Below are 20295 nucleotides of genomic sequence, written 5' to 3'. Positions count from 1 at the left end.
ATATTAACTTACAATATTATTTTAAATGGTGTGAATTGAATGGTAACACCCCTGGAAACAACGTGTTTCATACTGTTTCATTTAATCCCTTCCAGACAGTACGTTGAGCCTGCTCTCCCTAATTATGGTGACACCAGCCACCTCTGCGTCCTACGAACAGGTAAATTACCAAAGCATAAAACATTCAGTTCCAAGTCATCAGTAAACCTCACTTTTCAAACAAAGATCTTTCATGCAGATTAAGTTTCTGTTTTTTTCAATTATGAATGGGAGAGAATTAAAGCATTATGTAACAATGCGAAAGCTGGGGGAACAGACTGGGACCATTTTGTGGTGTAGTCAGTTATGCTGATTATGAGTTAGAAGTCTGTTTCGTGAAATAAGCAGCTCAGAGAAGAGACTCCTTCATGTAGCTTTCATGTTAAACCCTCACATAACCATGACAGAACTTACATCTTTTTACATCCGGGCTATTTGGTTTGAATGACACATTTGAAAAGTGAACTTACTGAAACAGCAACCTTAGAACAGCTTTCTATTGACAGATATGTACGTTTCTAGGTAACTAACATGGTATGTTGAGTAGTGTAATTCATAAGTCCACTGGTAACTATGCACTGACAGAACAATTCCACCAGAAGGCAGGCTCGGATTGCAATTTGCTCTGACAATCCGAGGCATCCCTAGGGAATTGAGCTATCGCGTTATTACTACAATGTGTCTATTTACAACACGATTTTGCAGACAATATTAATGCCAGCAATTATTTAAGAGTGTAAATTGCGTTTTGTGGAACAAGATAACCAATGCAAAGGTACATTACTGTAATATTATTATTACAAACTCACACACGCAACACACTAAAAAATCCCTACAAATAATTAAGTACAAACCTTGACTACCTCTTCTGCATACCACGCTTCATACTCATAAAAAGTAATTACCTAACACTGATTGGTTTACACACCAGTGAGGCGGAGTAAAGGACGAGGCTTAGGAAATTAGCATACTGGACCGTCATAATAAATGTGAGAAGTTATCAAATGTATTAGTCGAAGCAGAAAGCCCCTTTATTAAGACATTTATTGTACTCAAAGTAACCTATACAACTTTTGTGGCGCCTGGATTTCCTAGACATTAATATTAGTCTCATGCAATTGCTTTAATTCCTTTAAAAGAGCTTTGTGAGAAGAAACCTTATCTGGAATGCAAATACGAAAATATAGACAGCATTGAAAAATACGTCAGGAAGACGTTTATCTGTTGCACTTATCGCCGTAGAACTTAAGGGGGGTTCCGCAGGTCAAGTTACAAAGGTGTTAAAACGTCGTGCAGCTGTTTCAGACAGTGGACAGTGTCCTGAAGCTTGCATTGCAAAGCCATCAGAACCCAAGTATACAGAACCAAAACGGAGCAAACAAACCGCAAACAGAATCTTTTTTTATTTTACTCCGGAAGGAGAAATTGAAAGGGAGACTTTTATTGAACATCAACAAAGACGCAGGTAAAAGGGATCAACAAGCCAGGTTTTCTGGGCGGAGAACGAACCCAGGCGAGCTGTCCTCGATGAGGCTGGAGGCCGCGGCAAGGATGGACATTATTAAGAAGCTATGGAGAGCACGCAAACTGATACTGGTGGTGCTGATCCCGCTCTCGCTGCTGCCTCTGCCGCTTATCCACCCCACTAGCGTGAGTACCCGGTTTCTCCATACCATGTCATCAGCGTGACTACTGCGCATGGGCAATTTATCTGTGTTATTCATTCAAATTAAGCAGAATATAAATGAGAACTGCAGTCAGATTTAGGAGACACGGCACAGACTGTTAGATTAAAAACATATTCGAATCATGCTAATAATGACTTACGCACGTTATTACCCACTCGGCGTGTGGGCGTGAAGTCTGCCGCTCAGCGCGCGTACATTTCTCTATAGAGCGCATTGTTGTAAATCGGTTGGCACCACAGACGTGAGGGAGAAACTAAGTCTGTGCCAAGTAATAATGTTATACAACTCAGCTCAACTTTGTGGGGGGTGAATCTCGTTGTTCTGTTTTCATACAACCACCTGCAGTTCCGGAATGCCCTCTAACCAATTACAGAACCTGTCAATTTCAGTGAGAACATCAGTGCACGTGGCCAGATGCAGCTACAGAAAACAACGATCTGCACTTTGCCTATCTGAGAACTGAACTGTTTTTTTTTAATCTGGTTTCGAACCTCACATACATTTGGGGACTTTTAGCACAGCGACCTAAAGCCTAGCCTTCAAGGCCCTTATATCGTATGACCCAAATGCTAGACCAGCCATTCTAAGATGTGTTAATAATTGCCACTTAATTGTTTCTGTTTCTTGGGGACCTATGTAGCCCACCAAATATCACAATCCCTGGGGTTAGTGTTGGTGTCGTCTGGGGCACAGGATGTAGTGTGGATGTAATTGTTAGATGCCTTGTGTCAGGAGGCTGAATTATATGCAAACAGACAAAGAAATGTAATTTTCTTTATTCATTTCCCCAAAGTAAGATAAGGGAGTTCACCTGACAAGAGTCCATTCTTTACTGCAATCGTCTGTAAATCCCACAGACAACATTAATGAACATCTAACAGGGAGGAGTCTCTTTGTAAAACCCTAAATTAATCAACTTTTAATCATCAGCTTCAAGGCTTGAAAGAGAAACAGGGTGTCAGACTAACCAGTTTGTGTTTCTAATAATCACATCATTAAAAAAAAGAGGGTGATGTTGAGTGGTCTGAAAAGAGTTGAACTTTCCCCCAGATACTCATTCTCCAAATTTACATTTCAATGCTAACTCCAGAGTTGGAGAGAAACAATCTGCTAAGTCACTTTATCCCTTCATTTGCATTTGTACGTTCTAGTCATTTTGTAATCTTATCCAGAGCAAATTATTTGTTCGTACCAAGTGAGTTACTCAGTTACTGCAGTTAGGTACCAAAGTGATTTAATGAAAGAGACTAGTTCGTTTGACATGTATTATCTTCATTATGACATCCTGAACAATATTGAGAACAACAACATTACTGGACCACTGTTCCTCTCTCTCCTTAAAGACAGACACCTTGCTAACCCTAAATACTGAGAGATACTCACATTTCCCTTAGTTTCCTGATGTAAAACCAGTTGAGACTTCCACTCTGGCTGAAGTAAATTATTACTGGATTAAAGCATAGCATACATACCAAATAGGTCCTATGTTGAATTTCAAAATCCTGATGTGTACATCCAGAAGAAAAGTTTGTAAAGGAGCCTTCAGATCTAGATCTCAGGCTAATTTAATCTAGAAAACTACACACTGGCAATAAACGCTTGGTATATATAATTGGTTCATACATATTGGGGGGATCTAACTGACCAGGAATGCGAATTGTACTTGAAGTGCTAAAACAATAATAAAAGAGCCAACATTTAAGTACAAGGCCCCAGGTTAGGACTGAATACTGTGTGCCCACCTGGGGTGATGTGGTCGTGTCGGGGCATGTCCAGGTCAGTTGCCAGTGCCAGCGGCCAGAGTTGGTAGCCAAATCCTTAATATTAAATCACATTTATTTTATAAAGCCCTTTTTACAGCAGCAGTTGTCCCAAAGTGCTTTTACAGATATCCAGCCTGAAACACCAAAGAGCGAGCAACAACAGAGTTAAGACACAGAAATATAATCCAGAAATATTCAAGTGTTTTGAATGAACTATTTGAACTGAAGGTGTCGTTTAGCCTTCTTGCAACAGCATGTTATTTGTGTATTGAAAAGGGAAATGTTATGATGTTCTGGACTATTATGTGTGTGTGCGCCAAGTCCCTCACCGCTTGAGTGAACAATCTGCACTCCACAGGGAGTAACACTGCCTGAATCACATCACGTGGACATGTGGCTGTGTGTGTGTTCGCATGAGTAAGTTAATGGTGGGGTAGCAGACATTGTTTGAAGGCTTTTTTTTTTTTGACTTCTAAGACTGCCTCACACAACCATTGTTAAATGTATTATGTGACTCCACTAATATTGCTGGTTGCACTGTACATTTAGCTGTCTGTCTACTGGCTGCAAATGTTCACCTGCGGGGACACAGTAGCCAGTAAAGGCACAGGATGGAGAACACCTCAGACAAAGTTCATTGTGTCTCTGTAATCAGGCATTCAATAACGTTTATGAATGTTTTTTTATAACAGCAACCATAGCTTTAACCAGAAATTCACATATTATGAACTATGCAAATCCCATTTTGATGAATGTATTAAATTCAGAATCAGCTCATTCAAAAACAAAGATCATTTGCCATTGTAACCAAGGTCAATTTGGTGTCGATTTGAATATTTCAACGCATCATATCAGCGCTGAAATGAATAATAATGCCAGCCATTTATTTTTCTTTCGTGGAACTAAATGTACTTCAGTAAAAACCTCAGACAAATCTGGTTTCACATTAAATCATCCAGGTGCCATTTACCAGAAGCATATTAACCAGCTCAGGCTCCACTGTTCTTATTTTTTCAGCTCCAGCCTGAAAATGTGTCTGGAAAAAGTCATATTGTGACAGTTTTTTTTAAATGCAGTAAAGTTTATGACTATTTGGTGGGCCATCTGTCTTACCTCTGGTTCTCTGTCCACTGTAGGAAGCTTGCTGCGCCTATGTGTTGATAGTGACAGCAGTCTACTGGGTATCGGAAGCCGTGCCCCTGGGAGCCGCAGCCCTGGTACCTGCATTCCTGTATCCACTGTTTGGAGTGCTCAAGTCCAGTGAGGTCAGTGAAACATCAATGATTATTATGAATTTGTGCTATCAATCTACAACCCCATTTCCAGAAAAGTTGGGACGCTGCACAAAATGCAGATAAAGACAATGCAATGATGTGCACATTTTTTCCCCACCTATATTTAATTGAAAATAGTACAAAGACAACATATCAAATATTGAAACTGAGAAATGTTATTGTTTTTGGAAAAATACACTGATCAGCCATAACATTATGACCACTGACAGATGAAATGTATCACACTGATAATCTCGTTATCATGGCACCTGTCAGTGGGTGGGATATATTTGGCAGCAAGTAAGCATTCTATACTCAAGGTTGATGTTTTAGAAGCAGGAAAAATGGGCAAGCGTAGGGATCTGAGTGACATTGACAAGGGCCAAATTGTGATGACTAGATTACAGGGTCAGAGCACCTCCAAAACTGCAGCCCTTGTGGGGTGTTCCCAGTCTACAGTGGTCAGTACCTATCAAATGTGGTCCAAGAAAGGAAAAGCGGTGAACCTGCAACAGGGTCATGGGCAGCCAAGGCTCATTGATGCACGTGGGGAGAGAAGAGCTATTTTGTGGCTCAAATTGCTAAAAAAAAAAAGTTAATGCTGTTACTGATAAAAAGGTGTCAGAACACACAGTGCCCTTGCTGACCCCTGTCCCCTGCCGAAAGTGCCAACAATGGGCACGTGAGCATTAGAACTGTACTACAGGAGCATTGGAACAAGGTGGCCTGGTCTGATGAATCACATTTCCCTTTACCTCACGTGGATGGCCGGGTGAGTGTGAGTCGCTTGGAGAACACATGGCACCAGGATGAACTATGGGAAAGGAGGCAAGATGGCAGTGGGATGCTTTGGGCAATGTTCTGCAGGGAATCCTTGGGTCCTGTCATCCATGTGGATGTTACTTTGACACACGTACCACCTACCTAAGCATTGTTGCAGATCATTTACACCCTTTCATGGCAACAGTATTCCCTGATGGCATTTGCCTCTTTCAGCAGAATAATGTGCCCTGCCACAAAGCTAAAGTGGTTCAGGAATGGTTTGAGGAACACAATAACAAGTTCAAGGTGTTGACTTGGCCTCCAAATTCTCCAGATCTCAATCCAATCAAGCATCTGTGGGATGTGCTGGACAAACAGGTCTGATCAGTGTACATACCCATTTTCAATTTAATGCCAGCAACACATTCCAAAAATGTTGGGACAGGGGCTTGTATACCACTGTTTTACATCACCTCTTCTTTTAACAGCACTCTGTAAGAATTTGGGAACTAAGGAGACATATTGCTGTAGTTAAGAAAGTGATATGTATTTAACTAATTAACAAGCCCATCAGGTAAAAACTAAACTGTGGAATGGCTGGGGGGTCCCCAGGAGAGGGTCGAAGACCTATGCCCTATCATGTTACTAATTTGTTGCCAATTAACCTAATTGGTTGTGAGTTGTTCCTCCAGGTTTATTTTTTAGCATTACAGTCTTTTGTTGCCTCTGTTCCAACAGAAATGTGTTGCTGGCATCAAATTCAAAGTGGGAATATATTTTTTTAAAACATTAAAATGTGTCAGTTTCAATATTTGATCTGTTGCCTTTGTACCATTTTCTGTTGAATATAAGGTTTACATGATTTGCATATCATTGCATTCGGTTTTTATTTACATTTTACACAGCGTCACAACTTTTTTGGAAATTGGGTTGTACACATAACACTCCAAAAACATGTTTTTAGAGTTTGTGCTAAGAAATATCTGATATACATGAGAATTCAGACCCTTTATTCAGTACTTTGTAGAAGTGATCACAACTTCAGGTCTTCTTGGATATGTCCCTACCATCTTTGCACACCTGGATTCGTGCAGTTTCTGCCATTCCTCCTTCCAGATACTCTCAAGCTCTGTCAGATTGGATGGGGAGCCTTGGTAAACTGCAAACTTTAGTACTTCCCACAGAAAGAGTTCAAGTCTGGAGTGCCCCAGGAGTGGTTTCCATCTGGTCACTACCCTAAACTCCTGAATTAATTTTGATGGTGTACTGCTGAGCATGTTGTCCTTCTGGCAGGTTCTCCCATTTCTGCAGAGAAACTCTGAGCTCTGTTAGAGTGGCCATTGGGTTCTTGATCATATCCCTGACCAAGGCCCTTGTCCGGTCACTTAGTTTGGCCGGTCGGTCACTTCTAGGAAGAGTCTTGGTCGTTCCAAACTTCATATCACATTGATGGAGCTCACTATGCTCCTCTGAACTTTCAATGCTTTAAAAAAATTAATAATCTACTTTACCAAAATGTATGCCTTGACTTGACTTGGATGTCTAATGACTACTTTTTGGGCTTCCTGGCTTGGTTTTTGCTCTGACATGCACTGTGAAGTGTGGGAACCTATTTAGTTGTGTGACTTTCTAAACAGTGTCCAAAGAATTGAATTTGCCACAGATGGATCCCTAAAAAGTCATAGAGACATCTGAGGTCAATTTAGATTATCATGGGTAATTTGTCATTGTGTAGATTGATGGCATTTTTGTTTATTCAATCAATTGTAAATTAAGTTGATGACACAACAAAATGCTTTGGCATATATCTGCAGCAGAGACACCAGTTTAGACCACCCAATGTAATTACTCAATTAGTAAGTTATTTGGCCACTGAAGACTCTGAAGTAAATTCCCTTTACCAGTTATAATTTGCGCCTCTACATGGATCAAACATAATTTACAACAGTAGGTTATTTATTTGTTGGTTTTTCTCAGAACATTTATTTTGTTCAATTCATTCTTTTCAAGACCTTTCATACATTTTTATATATGCTATGAAAACTAGCTCTTTAACAAATTACCAGTTTTTTAAGCCTCTTATGTTTTGTGGCCTTTCACCTAAACTAAGTTCCCCCTGACCTTCTGTGAAGACATGATTGTGATGTCGAAGGCACATGTTCAGAGTCACCTGTACTAATCAGCTGTTATCACAAGGTATCTTTAAGCTAACAGCAATGTAGGAAGCGTAGCAGTCAGGCTTTCTGTACAGGCGGTTAAACTCTTATCACTAAGATGATGGCCTCATGCACTATTCCAAGTGAACCGATTCACCTCGGCTGGACAGCAATTGCCCATTAAACTGACCCTACAAACATGTTTTTAGCGTTATCATAAGCTCTTGTAATCGTGTTTGATAAATATGCTTGTTTTTTTTTTAGCAATTCTTTCCACTAATGACAAGGCTTGCATACTGTACTGCATGCCTTTCTTTTCTTCACCTTGTGAAAGCTCTAGAGTGGTGAGGGTATCATAAAGCCATCAACTTTATTGTACCTATTTTGTACCAATATATCATGTACATCCGGTCAAGATCTCTAAGTCAGTAAGACTTTAATTCAACTTATTAAAAAAAGTATGTATTCCATGGGTAATTCCATCTTTTACATGAGTGAAGTCTCCAAATCAGACAAATGCACATGGTGTTTAAGCAGGCACACCTTTACATTTTTTTGTATGAATTCAAAATAGTACTCAGCGTCAAGTTAGCCACTACAGCCTCAATCATTTTCCTCTCAGCTTCGGGACACTTGTGCATATGATGGAGGTGCGTACAAATGAACTAAGAGGGCAAAAGAGTGGAAGGGGGTGAACTGGAATTCAGCCTACTTTTGCTGGCAAAAACAGAAAGGTGTTACGATTAACAGCTTACCCCTTTGCGCGTCACTTTTAGATTTATTTGCCTCCAATCCCACATTATTTGTGAAGAAGCAAAGCCGATACTTGATAATCCAATGAATCCATTCCGAGATGACGGAACCCATCCTCACTGCTGTGGTTCTGACCAAAAACAAGAACAGGAAATAACAAAGGCTTGCGGTCACAGACGTCTAATCTCATTTCTGTAATGACAATTTCATAGTCAGTCAGTCCCCAATAGTGGCTTATTGGACATAGCCAACAACCCCTCATTATCCAAATTCTTGAAATATCTCATGCTAAATAGATTCTACACCTCCCAATGCGTCAAGACTGAGTGCAGTGTTTAAAGAGCACTATAAATTAATGTTTGCTGGTTTTTGGTGTAGGTGGCTGCAGAGTACTGCAAGGACACCACTCTGCTGCTAATGGGGGTCATCTGTCTGGCCGCCTCCATAGAGAAGTGGAACCTCCACAAACGCATCGCTCTACGCATGGTGATGGTTGCCGGGGCCAAGCCTGGCATGTAAGTATGGACCGGCTTGGTAGGGGAATGTAGAACCTAAATGATCTAAAACCTATAGTGGTTATTTGGCAGTCCCTGTTAAACTCCTCTGTAGGCACAGCTGAAGAACACTACTGCACCATGATACTCATCCGACCTCCCCGTTCTCCGGTGTTTTCTCAGGTTGGTGCTTGGTTTCATGTGCTGCACAGCGTTCCTCTCCATGTGGCTCAGTAACACATCTACAACCGCCATGGTGATGCCCATCGCCGAGGCCGTCCTCCAGCAGCTTATCTCTACCGGCGTGGCCGACGCCCAGGAAGACTCGGAAACCGTCGAGGCCCCTGAGGACGACTGCTTCAGTGGTACGTAGGGTTGCAAAGGGTCAGACATTTTCCGGTACATTTCCAGTAGTTCTACAGAAATGTTCCATGGGAAGTAAAGCCTGAGGAATTTTTAATAAATTCATCAAGAAAAGTTAGCTTATTTGTTTTGCCAGCATTCTGTTTGGTGCAGAGATCAACAAGGCCTAAGGTGTCATCACTACTGTGTGAGGGCAAGGTTCTTGGCAGTCTGGCGAAGTACACTTCCAAGCAAGGGCTTTGGGATGGAGATGCAATATGGCAGTCATGCCAACCTGGTGGAAGGGACTTAATGGATCTTAGGCTCTTTCCCTTGTTGCCTCAATCATCCTCCAAATCCCACCAACATCAGCCACATCAGCACAAAAAGCAGGCTGACCAATGCATGGGTTGAAAAGTTGGTGGCCATCTAGGCAAATCTGAGGCCGTTTGAGCCTGAAAATGAACCATCCTCAATAAAGTTGGAAAATGGCCAGTGAAGATGAGGCTTCAGAGTCTGACATTCAAGAGGTGGACTTTGAGGACATGCAGGCCTCAGAGGAAGACAACCAAAGCCTTTGGTCTTAGTCTTTAGACTACCATTTTAGAGGTTTTGGGAACATACCATTCAATATTCCCTTTCTTTTGTTGTTCAGTGAAATCATCCTATGTGAACAGTCAACTCATTTAAGTTCAGCTCTTAAATAGCTTTTTAAATTTCTGTTTATTTTCAACAATTATGTCTACACAGGCTTATGTTTCTGACTGCATATGATATGGTAAATATGTCCAATGCCAAAAAAAAAATAAACATCCACATTGAAATGATATTAATATTAATTCCCATACATTCCTGTTAATTCCCACAGAAAGTTTTCACCTCTGAATATTCCCAAAAATGTGCAACCATAGGGGTAAAGCTGCCCCCCCAGTGAGAACTTTCATGACATGAAGAACATTACAAAAGTTCAAATCCTGATTGCTGATAGGCTGACTGCAGTGTTACATGAGAGTGCACACCATATATAATACGAGACTGTTTTAATTGCTCTGGTAACCTGTTTATGATCACAATAAGGTGCCTCTTGAAATCCTTGTTGCGTCGTCCTTAAGAAAGGCCCTTAGCCACTGTATATTTGCTAAGTAAATCCCCATAAGCGCCACTGCACAAAAATATAACTGAAATAATTTAGCTTTTTTAGAAGACTCAGTGAAGTAACAGTTTCTCTTCTTTAAAGACAAGGAGGAAAACCGGCAACAGAACCAACTAGAGCTGCTGAGTCGTAGAGGCAGGTGAGAGCAGAGGAGCTTTCTGACTTATCAATCACATTACCGTCAGTCTCACAGTGAAGAGCATGAACGCTACTCATTTCAGTGTTACCTCCATTTATAATGAAGTGCTTTATTCTCAGCAGTGTGAACCCGGAGCTGTGCACAGTGACCGAGGTAAGATCATATTATTTTTAAAACTGTAAAATGATGCATGTTGATTGCCTTAATCACACTTTATCATAGAATGCATTTGTTCTTTAACCACTGGCCTACACTAGACTCTTGATTCTGTGAGTTGCAGACTGTGGAGCCCAATGGGACTGGTAGGAAAGCCAGTAAGGTCAGCCAGGGTCAGATGTCCTTCAAGCAGACCAACGGACACCGGCCTTCGGTCAGTGGAACAAATGCGCACACACACACACACACACACACACACACACACACACACACTCACACTCACACTCACACTGCTTGTTCCTATGTGTTGAAGACAGCGATCAGCATTTCAGAGTCTAGGAAGGACAACAAAGAAGCTCGCTACCCCACCAAGAGAGATCACATGATCTGCAAGTGTCTGTCGCTCAGCATCACGTACGCGGCCACAGTCGGAGGCCTCATCACCATCACCGGCACCTCCACCAACCTCATCTTTGCCGAGCAGTTCAACAAGTGAGCCACTCGCCATCCATTGCCTTTGATGCAGTTTGACACAATGTTGCACTAAAACTCACTCACCAGTTTTGTTTAATAGGTAAAAAAAAAAATCATACATAACATACTCCGGGGGAAATTAAGAGACCACTGCACCTTTTCTTTCCTTTCCAAAAAAGTTTAAAAGGAAAGTTATGAGTAAGGAACAGAAGCGTTCAATTTGCAGTGGTCTCTTAATTTTAACCCTTCTGTTCCTCACTCAAAACCTTCCTTTTCGACTTTTTTGGAAAGGAAAGAACAAGGTGCAGTGGTCTAAATTTTTTCCAGAGCTGTATATACAAATTAATAAAACAATTTTAGTAATTGACCAACTATTATTAATAAACATATATTCCTGACATTTATATCAACAAATAACTTCTGGACACTTGATTTCAGTGAGAAATATTGCCTACATAAAAAACTGTTCATTCGGTAAATTACGTCATATTTAACTCACTCCTTCCAGAAAAAATTAAATGCGCAAAGAAGCCTAGGATTGATGTAATCCCCCCAATATTCCCCAAAAGCGGATTCCCTGGGCACCTCAAACCAGCTGGGCTAATCCAGAGAAAAATGGCCTCTTTATATCAAAGAATGTGTTGGGCAAAGGTCAGTCGGACTGTGTCTATCCAATGCCCTCCTTCCCCTCTCTCCACCAGCTTAAAATGCAAATGAGTAGAAGACGGCCCTTGACATGGTGAAGCATTGCCTATATCAATGGGCTCCGTACATTAAAGTGGTCTCTGCTCCATGAAGTATGAACGGGATGCGCACGCTAGCTATTGCACAGGCAGCAACTACACTTCCTGAGGTTCCCATAAAATGTGCGCGCACGCATTTGTTCAGGGTCAGAAGTATGAAATGTCCTTCGCATTAAAAGCACGTTTATAGGTAAAAGGATCCAGTCGCTGATGACTTTTTGTTCAACCCGTAATTTTTACGTCAAGGCCAACAATTCTAACCCTGGCAATCCCACACTAAAATACTTATATGTAGCTAAAAATAGAGCATCAGGAGTTTATGTTCTGTCGTTTTGGCAAAGACCCTTCATACTGCTGACGGTGGAAGGACTGATTGATTGATTGACTCAAGTGTTATCTCCGGGAAATGTCAGAATATCCATGTGATCAGCCTGGTAGATACTAAACAGCAGAGCCAAGATAAAAACAGGCAGCAACAGGTCAGCAAAGCCGGTCAGCAAACAGAGATATTACCATATTACTGTTGACTGTAAGGAATTTAAGCTTGACCTAATCATAATAGGTGACAGCATTTCTGCCAAAAAATGTATTTTCTATGCATTTTAAAATAGGTTTCAGTGTGTGGCATATGGAATACATGCACGTGTATGGAAGTGCAAATGTGTGGTAAATGTATTTAAATCTGGTGTGTGTTGCGTGGTCAATGACCTGCGGAAGTCATGTTCTAATTCCATTCAAACAGAGAGTGTTCATTGTTAGTCTGTAACATTGTTCCGAGCCAGTAGTGGCCTCTCCCAGTCTGTAATAACTGATTATAATGATGCTAGCCTTTCAAGTCGTTAATCCTCAACTCCCTCTGAAACCCACAACTACAAACCTGCATAATTGCATCAGTTGCTCGATTAGGTTCTGTGGGAGTGTTGTGAGAAAAGATAATAGATGAGACTACATTCTCCTAAATGCCCAAAGCCTTGTCCTTTCCCAACATGATTCTGTTTGTCATCACTGCTTCAAATCCACATCCCCACTTTAAGAATCACCTTCTCGCACAAATAACCAGTGATGGAAAACCAAAGCACTGCACCTATTGTAACCTATTTGATGTTGGTGCGTCTCGCAGTCATTCTACGGATGTTATGACATCATATTCTTCCAGCAGAGCTTAGCCGGCAGCTAGCTCTAAAGCCTTGACCCCAAAAGGAGAGGTTCTGAGCCTTGTGACGTGATCGCCAGTGTTAAGGAAACTAACCTTACCAGATTGTTGCAAGCTATAGGTTTAACCTTCAGTATTGGCTCTCTCAAACTGTTCATTCACCTCCTCTCAGTCGCTACCCAGACGCCAAGGTAATCAACTTCGGGACGTGGTTCATCTTCAGTTTCCCCATCGCTATCATCATGTTACTGCTGACCTGGGTGTGGCTGCACTTCCTCTTCCTCGGATGCAAGTAAGATGTGAAACTATCCCTCCCGCGTCAACCAGTGTTCACATTCTGTCTATGCATTCTTTTACCCCAACGCTGTGCACAGAAACACCTATGATACAAAACGTTTCACATCCAGTTTCAGGGAGACCTGCTCGTTCAGTAAGAAGCGAAAGACCAGGAGGGAGATTCTGTCAGAGACAAGGATTCATGAGGAATACGTAAAACTGGGGCCCATTAGGTGAATATGACACTCCCTTTTCAGTTGCAGCTTGGCGAAAGACTGATGTTTGGCCACATGGAGACATGAAAACAAAATAACTGATGTGTGTCGTTTCTCCTGTGCTGCAGTTATCCAGAGGTGGTGACAGGAGTGTTCTTCATCCTGATGACCCTGCTGTGGTTCACTCGAGAACCGGGCTTCGTTCCGGGTTGGACATCGCTGTTCGAGAAGTATGAAGCTTTTAGTGCCCTATTAAAGGAACAGAATTGCTCACACGGGTGCCATTTAAAAATGCAATCTCAGTAAGATTGAATAGCAATACATTCTTCTATTTTTCCATTTATTTATCGGTGTTGTTTATGTTTTATTGCTCCCACAGGAAGGGCTACAGGACTGACGCCACTGTATCTGTGCTGCTGGGCTTTCTGCTCTTTCTCATCCCAGCCCGTCGGCCATTCTCGCGGGCCCCTGGCACCCCCGCGAGGGAGAGCCCAGCAGAGACAGACCCAGACCCCTTGGCCCCTATGATCACCTGGAATGACTTCCAGAGACTCATGCCCTGGGAGATTGTCATCCTGGTTGGAGGGGGCTACGCCTTGGCTGCGGGCTGCAAGGTGAGATCACTCCTTCCACACGCACATTGACAAGGGCATAGAACGGTCACAGCTTTCAAGTACAATTTGAATGTGCAGTTTTAAAGTTAATTTAATGCATTGCTACACATTCCACCATGACTTATGCCATGTTCACATGATAACTGAGTGTGAGTAACAAACAATCAATAGGGGCCCCTTGCAGGTGAGGGTTGATGAGCAAGTCTTTTGTGCCCATGTACAAGTGTACTCCTTGAAAAGTATTTTTTGGGGTCGATGGCTTGTCGTTTGCAAATGCCGTGACTATAAGCTACATAATCTGCTATCCTTTTGTCTAGTAAATATGAGTCTCTCTTAAAATCTATAGAGCTTAACTCCATTAATTTGCTAAAAGAGCTAAAACTTTGACTCCAGCCCTCACACATAAAAAAACCCAAGATTCTCTGTGGTGTGTGTGCTCAATCGTGTGTGTGTGTGTGTGTGTGTGTGTGTGTCTAGGTGTCGGGGCTTAGCATGTGGATCGGCAGACAGCTGGAGCCGATGAGCGGTCTTCCCCCCTGGATGGTGGCACTGCTGGCCTGCCTGCTTGTCTCCGCGGTTACTGAGTTTGCCAGCAACCCCGCCACTCTCACCGTGTTTCTGCCGATCCTCTCTGCTCTGGTAAGGATAACAACATTCTCTGTTTTGTCTTGACCAGTCCTCTCTCTCATGGTCCCTGCTCTAGTGAGAACAGTTTGTCCACTCTGCTCTAGAAACAACCACCCACTGGTCACTGACGTCAAATAAAATAAAAAAAATGGCTTCACATTTCTTTTCGGAATACTAATTTGATTTCAGTGTGAAATTCAACAACCATTCGAACCTGTCATTGGATTCAAGTGAAAAGGCAGATTAAAGTAAAAAAAAACAAACACTGATAACATTTTGCCAAACAACTGGTTTTCCATGTTGATCCAGTTGTATTTTTATTTTGTTGGAATGCATGGAAACAATATTGACTCAACCAGCCTGTTCCACACAGTGTGATTTTTAAGCTATTCCTCGCTAACAGGGCTCATGACAACGACCAACTTCCTCTGCTCAACAGGCAGGGTCCTCACATTGCCTAGACAACTTTACTCGCTCTACATAAGCCGTGTCACCGTCAATATTAGTGGAGGCTGTGAGAGACACCATGTCCTTTTTGCGCTTGGATCTGCAACATGACCTTTGTGCATTATGTTCTTCTCTCCCTTGCAGTCGGAAACCCTGCAGATCAACCCTCTCTACACTCTCATCCCCTCCACCATGTGCGTCTCTTTCGGGGTCATGCTGCCCGTCGGCAACCCCCCGAATGCCATAGTGTTCAGTTACGGACACGTGCAGATCAGTGACATGGTGAGATGCAAAACCCCCGGTGGTGGGGGGACGGGGACGTGACACGCAAACAATGGGCTGAGCAAAGCGCCAAACAGCTGCACAATCAAAGGCCATTGTTGCAATGACGGGAAATTCAGAACATTTTATGTAACTGGCATATTTATACAAGATTATGCGATTAGAAACGGAATTACGCCAGGAGTAACACCGCGAGCAGCACACAACACCTAATGAGCAGCTGTCACAATAAGACACTAAGAGGCTATGGTTCACAAGTATTTAATGATGCACAAGAAAATAACAGCTTGCTTACCTGATGTTGTTGTTGTCCGTCTCAGGTGAAAGCGGGTTTCGGGGTGAACCTGATTGGCGTAATGGTGGTAATGCTGGCCATAATGACCTGGGGCGTGCCCCTCTTCAACCTGACCGAGTTCCCCGACTGGGCCGTCGCCAGGAACATCACAGGCAACGTATAACTATGCCGGAGGGCGCCGGAGACTGGGGACGGTCACAGAGGGAAGGCAGAAAACGATCCCGAAAAAGCCATGCTCACAGTCTCTTTTACTGTAAATGCCAAATTGAAAGGGAGTGAGGACTGTTCCTTCAACCAGGCTGGTTCCGTCTGAGAATCGGACAGGTTAGAGATGAACGGCGTGGAAGGAGTGAAGCCACACAAGGGAGGAGATGGGGAATATATGAGGAATGGACTCTGACTCAAGTAAATGGATCCTATTGCCTTTCAATCCATGTTACTGAATGATGCTGTAAATGTGGCTTTCATAGATTCTTTTCTAATCTCTCCACTACGCAGCACACATTTTGCTTCACAGACGGATTCACCTTAGGACTACGAGACATAGCATGTCATACATTTACGACAATAACCGTAAAAGGTCTGCATGGTTTGTCATGCGTTACCTATGGGTCTCTAACGAGTAAATGCCCTGAAATTGAGCCTATTCCCTATATACTGCAATCATTTTGACTGTAGGATCAGAATTGCCTTTGTTCGCTAAGTACATTTATATATGCTCAGAATTGTACCTGGTGTAAATGTGCTGCTAGACGTAGACAACAGAAACAGTAAGTGCACAGTAGGGTTCCTCTCCAATCAAATGCCAGAACCCGAGAGCACAGCCATTAGGAATACAGTTGTGTGTTCTGTTGCACACCACATTACATGCTTTACACTATTACACAAATTCAACTTACATTTTGTGCTTTCTTTGGTAATTTACTCACTTTTGTGAAAACATAGGCCTATAAAGAATGAAGGAGCATTACCCAATCTAAGTCCTACGTCTGTTTTATTTATTCAATTTTGCAAATTTTCATACTGTATGTTGGTTTAGTGGACAGAAATAGAAGCTTTGTAAATACATGCCAGCTTGTAATATAAAAGATGTGTGCCTTATATTGTCAAACCAATCCAATGAACTGTAACATACGTGACTGAACAACATTTGTCTAGGCTAGCTGTTCAAAAAGTGATAGATTCTAACAATTGTTATAAAATTATTAAATAACATTCAATTCATGACTCGTCTTTATTTATCAACAACAACAAATCACAATCATACCACACCGCTATTCATAAATAATGAACATTATCTGCCCGTTGGACGAAAAAAAAAAAGATTGGTAGCTGATAGGTCACGAAGGCAGTTGATACAGCTTAGCGGATAAAAGTTGTCACAGCACAAAGGTCCACCCGCTGTCAGACTAATCAATCAGAGAAACAAAGGAATCCTGAAGAATCATGCCAGTGAGGAGTGATCCACAGTGATCACTATGACAATGACTCTCCAGTTTGCTTGGACAGTTGGTACTTTGAGGAAGGTTTTGTACTGGAACACGGTCCCTTGCCCTCCCCCAATATGCACATTCTTGAACAGACACTGGGCCATGTTTTTTCTCTGTGCTCTCAAGTGATGGGCGATGTATCCAAAGGGCAGTGTCCCAGCCCGAGCCCTCCGTGTTTTTTCAACCGGTGTTGTATTTAACTCAACGGGAGGACGTGTAAGGGTGGGGTGGCACGGGTCACGAGCCAGAAGCAAGAAATTAATTAGACAAATGAACACAAAATACCTGACCGCTGACATGCACCCTGAGCGTCCAGGTCTGGTATGGGTGTGGTCACTGACCTTCAGCATCGGTCCTCTCTGGTAGAGCATAGTGGGGCTGCGGTGTCCAGCGGCAGACGACTGCTGCCCAGCGTCAACTAGCAGGCTCCAGAGGCCCACCTCCTCTCTGCCTTCTGACCGGTGGTTACTGGCTAGGACTGTGACTGTTTAGGACCTTCAGCAGGCTCAAAGCCCTCCTTCTCCATCCTCTCTTTGTATTTCAAGAAGTCTCTCCTCTTGTTGAAATATTTCACCTGCCAGGAACCACAGGAGAGAAAAAGTATGTTAGCTACGTGCATTCAAGTAATTTCATATCGTCATTTTGCTGACGGCGTTACCCAGAGCAACTTTGTCGAGACTAGTTTGTGTTAAGATGGCTAGGTGTGTTGGCCAGTAAGTTATTGAATATCTGCCTGGCTATCTGACAAAAGACAGTTACTGTCAGAGTAACAGGTGTGTTATAGTAGGGAAAGGGGGCCTCACCCATTGAGCGGGACAGGACACCTCAAACTCTTTCTGGAACTTCTCACAGGAGGTGTTGTCACGGTTATCATCAAGGCACTTCCACAGTTTGTCCCTAGCACCCCAGCACTCTTTCCTCTGGTTTGCTGTAGGGGCTGACATCACTGAGAAAGTAAAGACTGACTTAAAGCAAGCGGAGGAAGAAACAGGTTGAGACAGCTACAAAACACAGCTGCAGGTCCACCATGGAACGGTAACAATGGGGATGGAGCTGGGAAAACGTAACCAGAATTGCATATTAAGTTGTTCATGCAATGACTGGATAGCATTTTTATGAATATATTCATAAAAGTAGGCCCTTTTTGCATTTATTCAAGTATTTATTTTGCAGGGTTCAGCATTCCAGGACCCCGCTCTTAATAGAATATAAAATGCCCACGACCAATCGTTGTTTCCAAGGTCTACATACGAGCCATGTTGGTACTATAAAAAATGTTTAACTGAATTTTGCAGAATGTTGTGCTGTCGAGGGGTTTATTATTTCACCCAAACCAAATGGTATAGTTGCTAAACATTTCTTCAACAGAAGTAAACCGAACAAAATTCTAGAATAATAGGTCCTTCCCTGTTTCATTCTGTCGTCAACAAAATGCGGTTATAAAATGAAAACTGGTGAACTTCACTCCAGATTATTTCTCTAACTACCGTATGTAACGAAAACGTTTCGCAACAAAAACGTGTTGTTTGTCGGAATACACCCCGTCCTCTCAACAACGTTAACGACTTACCATAAATGTTTCTACCGCAACTCCGGTATGAATAGTTAAGTCAATATAAAGAAAGACCATTTCAAGTAGACGATGTTAGGTTCTGTAACACTTTTTCTAGTGAATTCAAGGACAGCTATAAAGACAGTGAGGAACACTTCCGTCGCATCTCAGTGACGCTATAGTTTCTCATCTTGGGTGAGATCATTTAAATGCCACTAGATGGCAGACCTTACACAGGAGAAAAAGCTTTGACGAACGGCACGTTTCTAATGTGTTACATTATGGTAGGAGACAAACAAGAAGGTTATAATAAAACAATCCTAAAACTCTTCTTCAGCTTCTGCTACATCACTTCCCTCCTCTTTTGAGTTTTAGGCTTAGTAAAGAACCTTATGACAACTGCTTATGTAAAAAGGAATTCATAGAACATTTTAACTATAGGTTCTGTCCCTAATGTCCCAGGTTTGGTGGTAAATCACAAGACAACGCTGGGCCTTCTTTAAGTTGTATGCAAAACAAGTACGTTCTTCAAAGTCTTTCATGGATGTGAACTGATCTAAATGAAAAAAAGAACGGTGGGAGGAGGCACATGGGTGCTTTTACTGAACACTGCCCTGCTCTTAGTGAATTGAATAGGCTTGCTGATGCCTTGTTTCCATGGAACCCAGAAACAATCCATTTCAGGGTGTCAGTCTGAGGGAGGTTGCAAGCCTACTATATGAAGTAAACACATATCTCACTACTTAAAGTCTCCATAGCACAAATAAATGTATACACAAGCCTAGACACAATTGTAGCACATAATATGTGTAACAGGAAAGATGGGGTCCACATCCGCACATCACACTGCTAACAATCACATGACATGGTTTCAAGGGAATAATAGTGACCTTTTCAAAGGCATAATTATTGCACCGCCATTGCATCTAGAAATGCTCTCGTACAGTTCTAGAATGACACGGTTGAGACGGCACATGTTCACAGTAGCACCCTGGAGTGAAATATATTCGTTTGCAGTTAGCATTCATCAACATCTCCTGTCTTTTCTGAGATTTTAAGTATTAGTAAGAACTGTAAACGTGGAATATAATGCATACAAAAATGGAAGGTGAGGTATAATGGCAATTTGATTATTTTTAATTTCTCTCTTTCAAAATCAAACACCCTTGGTGAGAAAATACAGTAACATTCTGTGAGAAAGCCCCAGGTAAGTTAATAGTTTTTCCCATTGCATGCAGCTCGTAGCCAAGACATAAGAGATCCTCAGAGGGGTATTGTTGAGAGGAATGTCACTGAATGAGAGCCTCACTGTGAGTTCCCAGCAAGGCTTTTGTGAAGTGTGACACCCGACGAAAAAAAAGAAAATGGCTCTAGAAAAAAGAACAGCTGAATATTATGCCATTGAAAA

The 20295-nt window shown here is 42.2% G+C and overlaps 2 protein-coding genes across 3 annotated transcripts; one reads left to right on the top strand and one right to left on the bottom strand.

The window, feature by feature from the left end:
- The first annotated feature begins 1046 nt into the window (after nt 1–1046).
- Nucleotides 1047–17065, top strand: slc13a4 (solute carrier family 13 member 4). 2 transcript variants are annotated; one of them, XM_020043061.3, is made up of 15 exons: nt 1047–1689; nt 4627–4755; nt 8814–8950; nt 9113–9294; nt 10509–10563; nt 10686–10716; nt 10844–10933; nt 11033–11211; nt 13262–13381; nt 13497–13598; nt 13709–13810; nt 13960–14194; nt 14672–14833; nt 15413–15550; nt 15871–17065. In XM_020043061.3, exons 1-15 carry the CDS (start codon nt 1567–1569, stop codon nt 16006–16008), a joined length of 1923 nt encoding a protein of 640 aa, XP_019898620.2. In that variant the 5' UTR covers nt 1047–1566; the 3' UTR covers nt 16009–17065. The 2 variants fall into 2 exon arrangements, with proteins under 2 accessions (XP_019898620.2, XP_010894789.2); XM_010896487.4 differs by having other exon boundaries at nt 1048–1689; nt 10683–10716.
- LOC105025662 (cytochrome c oxidase assembly factor 6 homolog) lies at nt 17061–19039 on the bottom strand. The gene is made up of 3 exons (XM_010896488.5): nt 18906–19039; nt 18139–18281; nt 17061–17909 (listed from the first exon to the last, which is right to left on the bottom strand). Exons 2-3 carry the CDS (start codon nt 18277–18279, stop codon nt 17808–17810), a joined length of 243 nt encoding a protein of 80 aa, XP_010894790.1. The 5' UTR covers nt 18280–18281; nt 18906–19039; the 3' UTR covers nt 17061–17807.
- Between the last annotated feature and the right edge of the window lie 1256 nt (nt 19040–20295).

The sequence above is a fragment of the Esox lucius genome, chromosome 23, assembly GCF_011004845.1.
Source record: "Esox lucius isolate fEsoLuc1 chromosome 23, fEsoLuc1.pri, whole genome shotgun sequence".
Classification (NCBI taxonomy): Eukaryota; Metazoa; Chordata; class Actinopteri; order Esociformes; family Esocidae; genus Esox; species Esox lucius.
The sequence above is the reverse complement of the archived record's forward strand: the minus strand, read 5'-3'. Positions and strand labels throughout refer to the sequence as shown.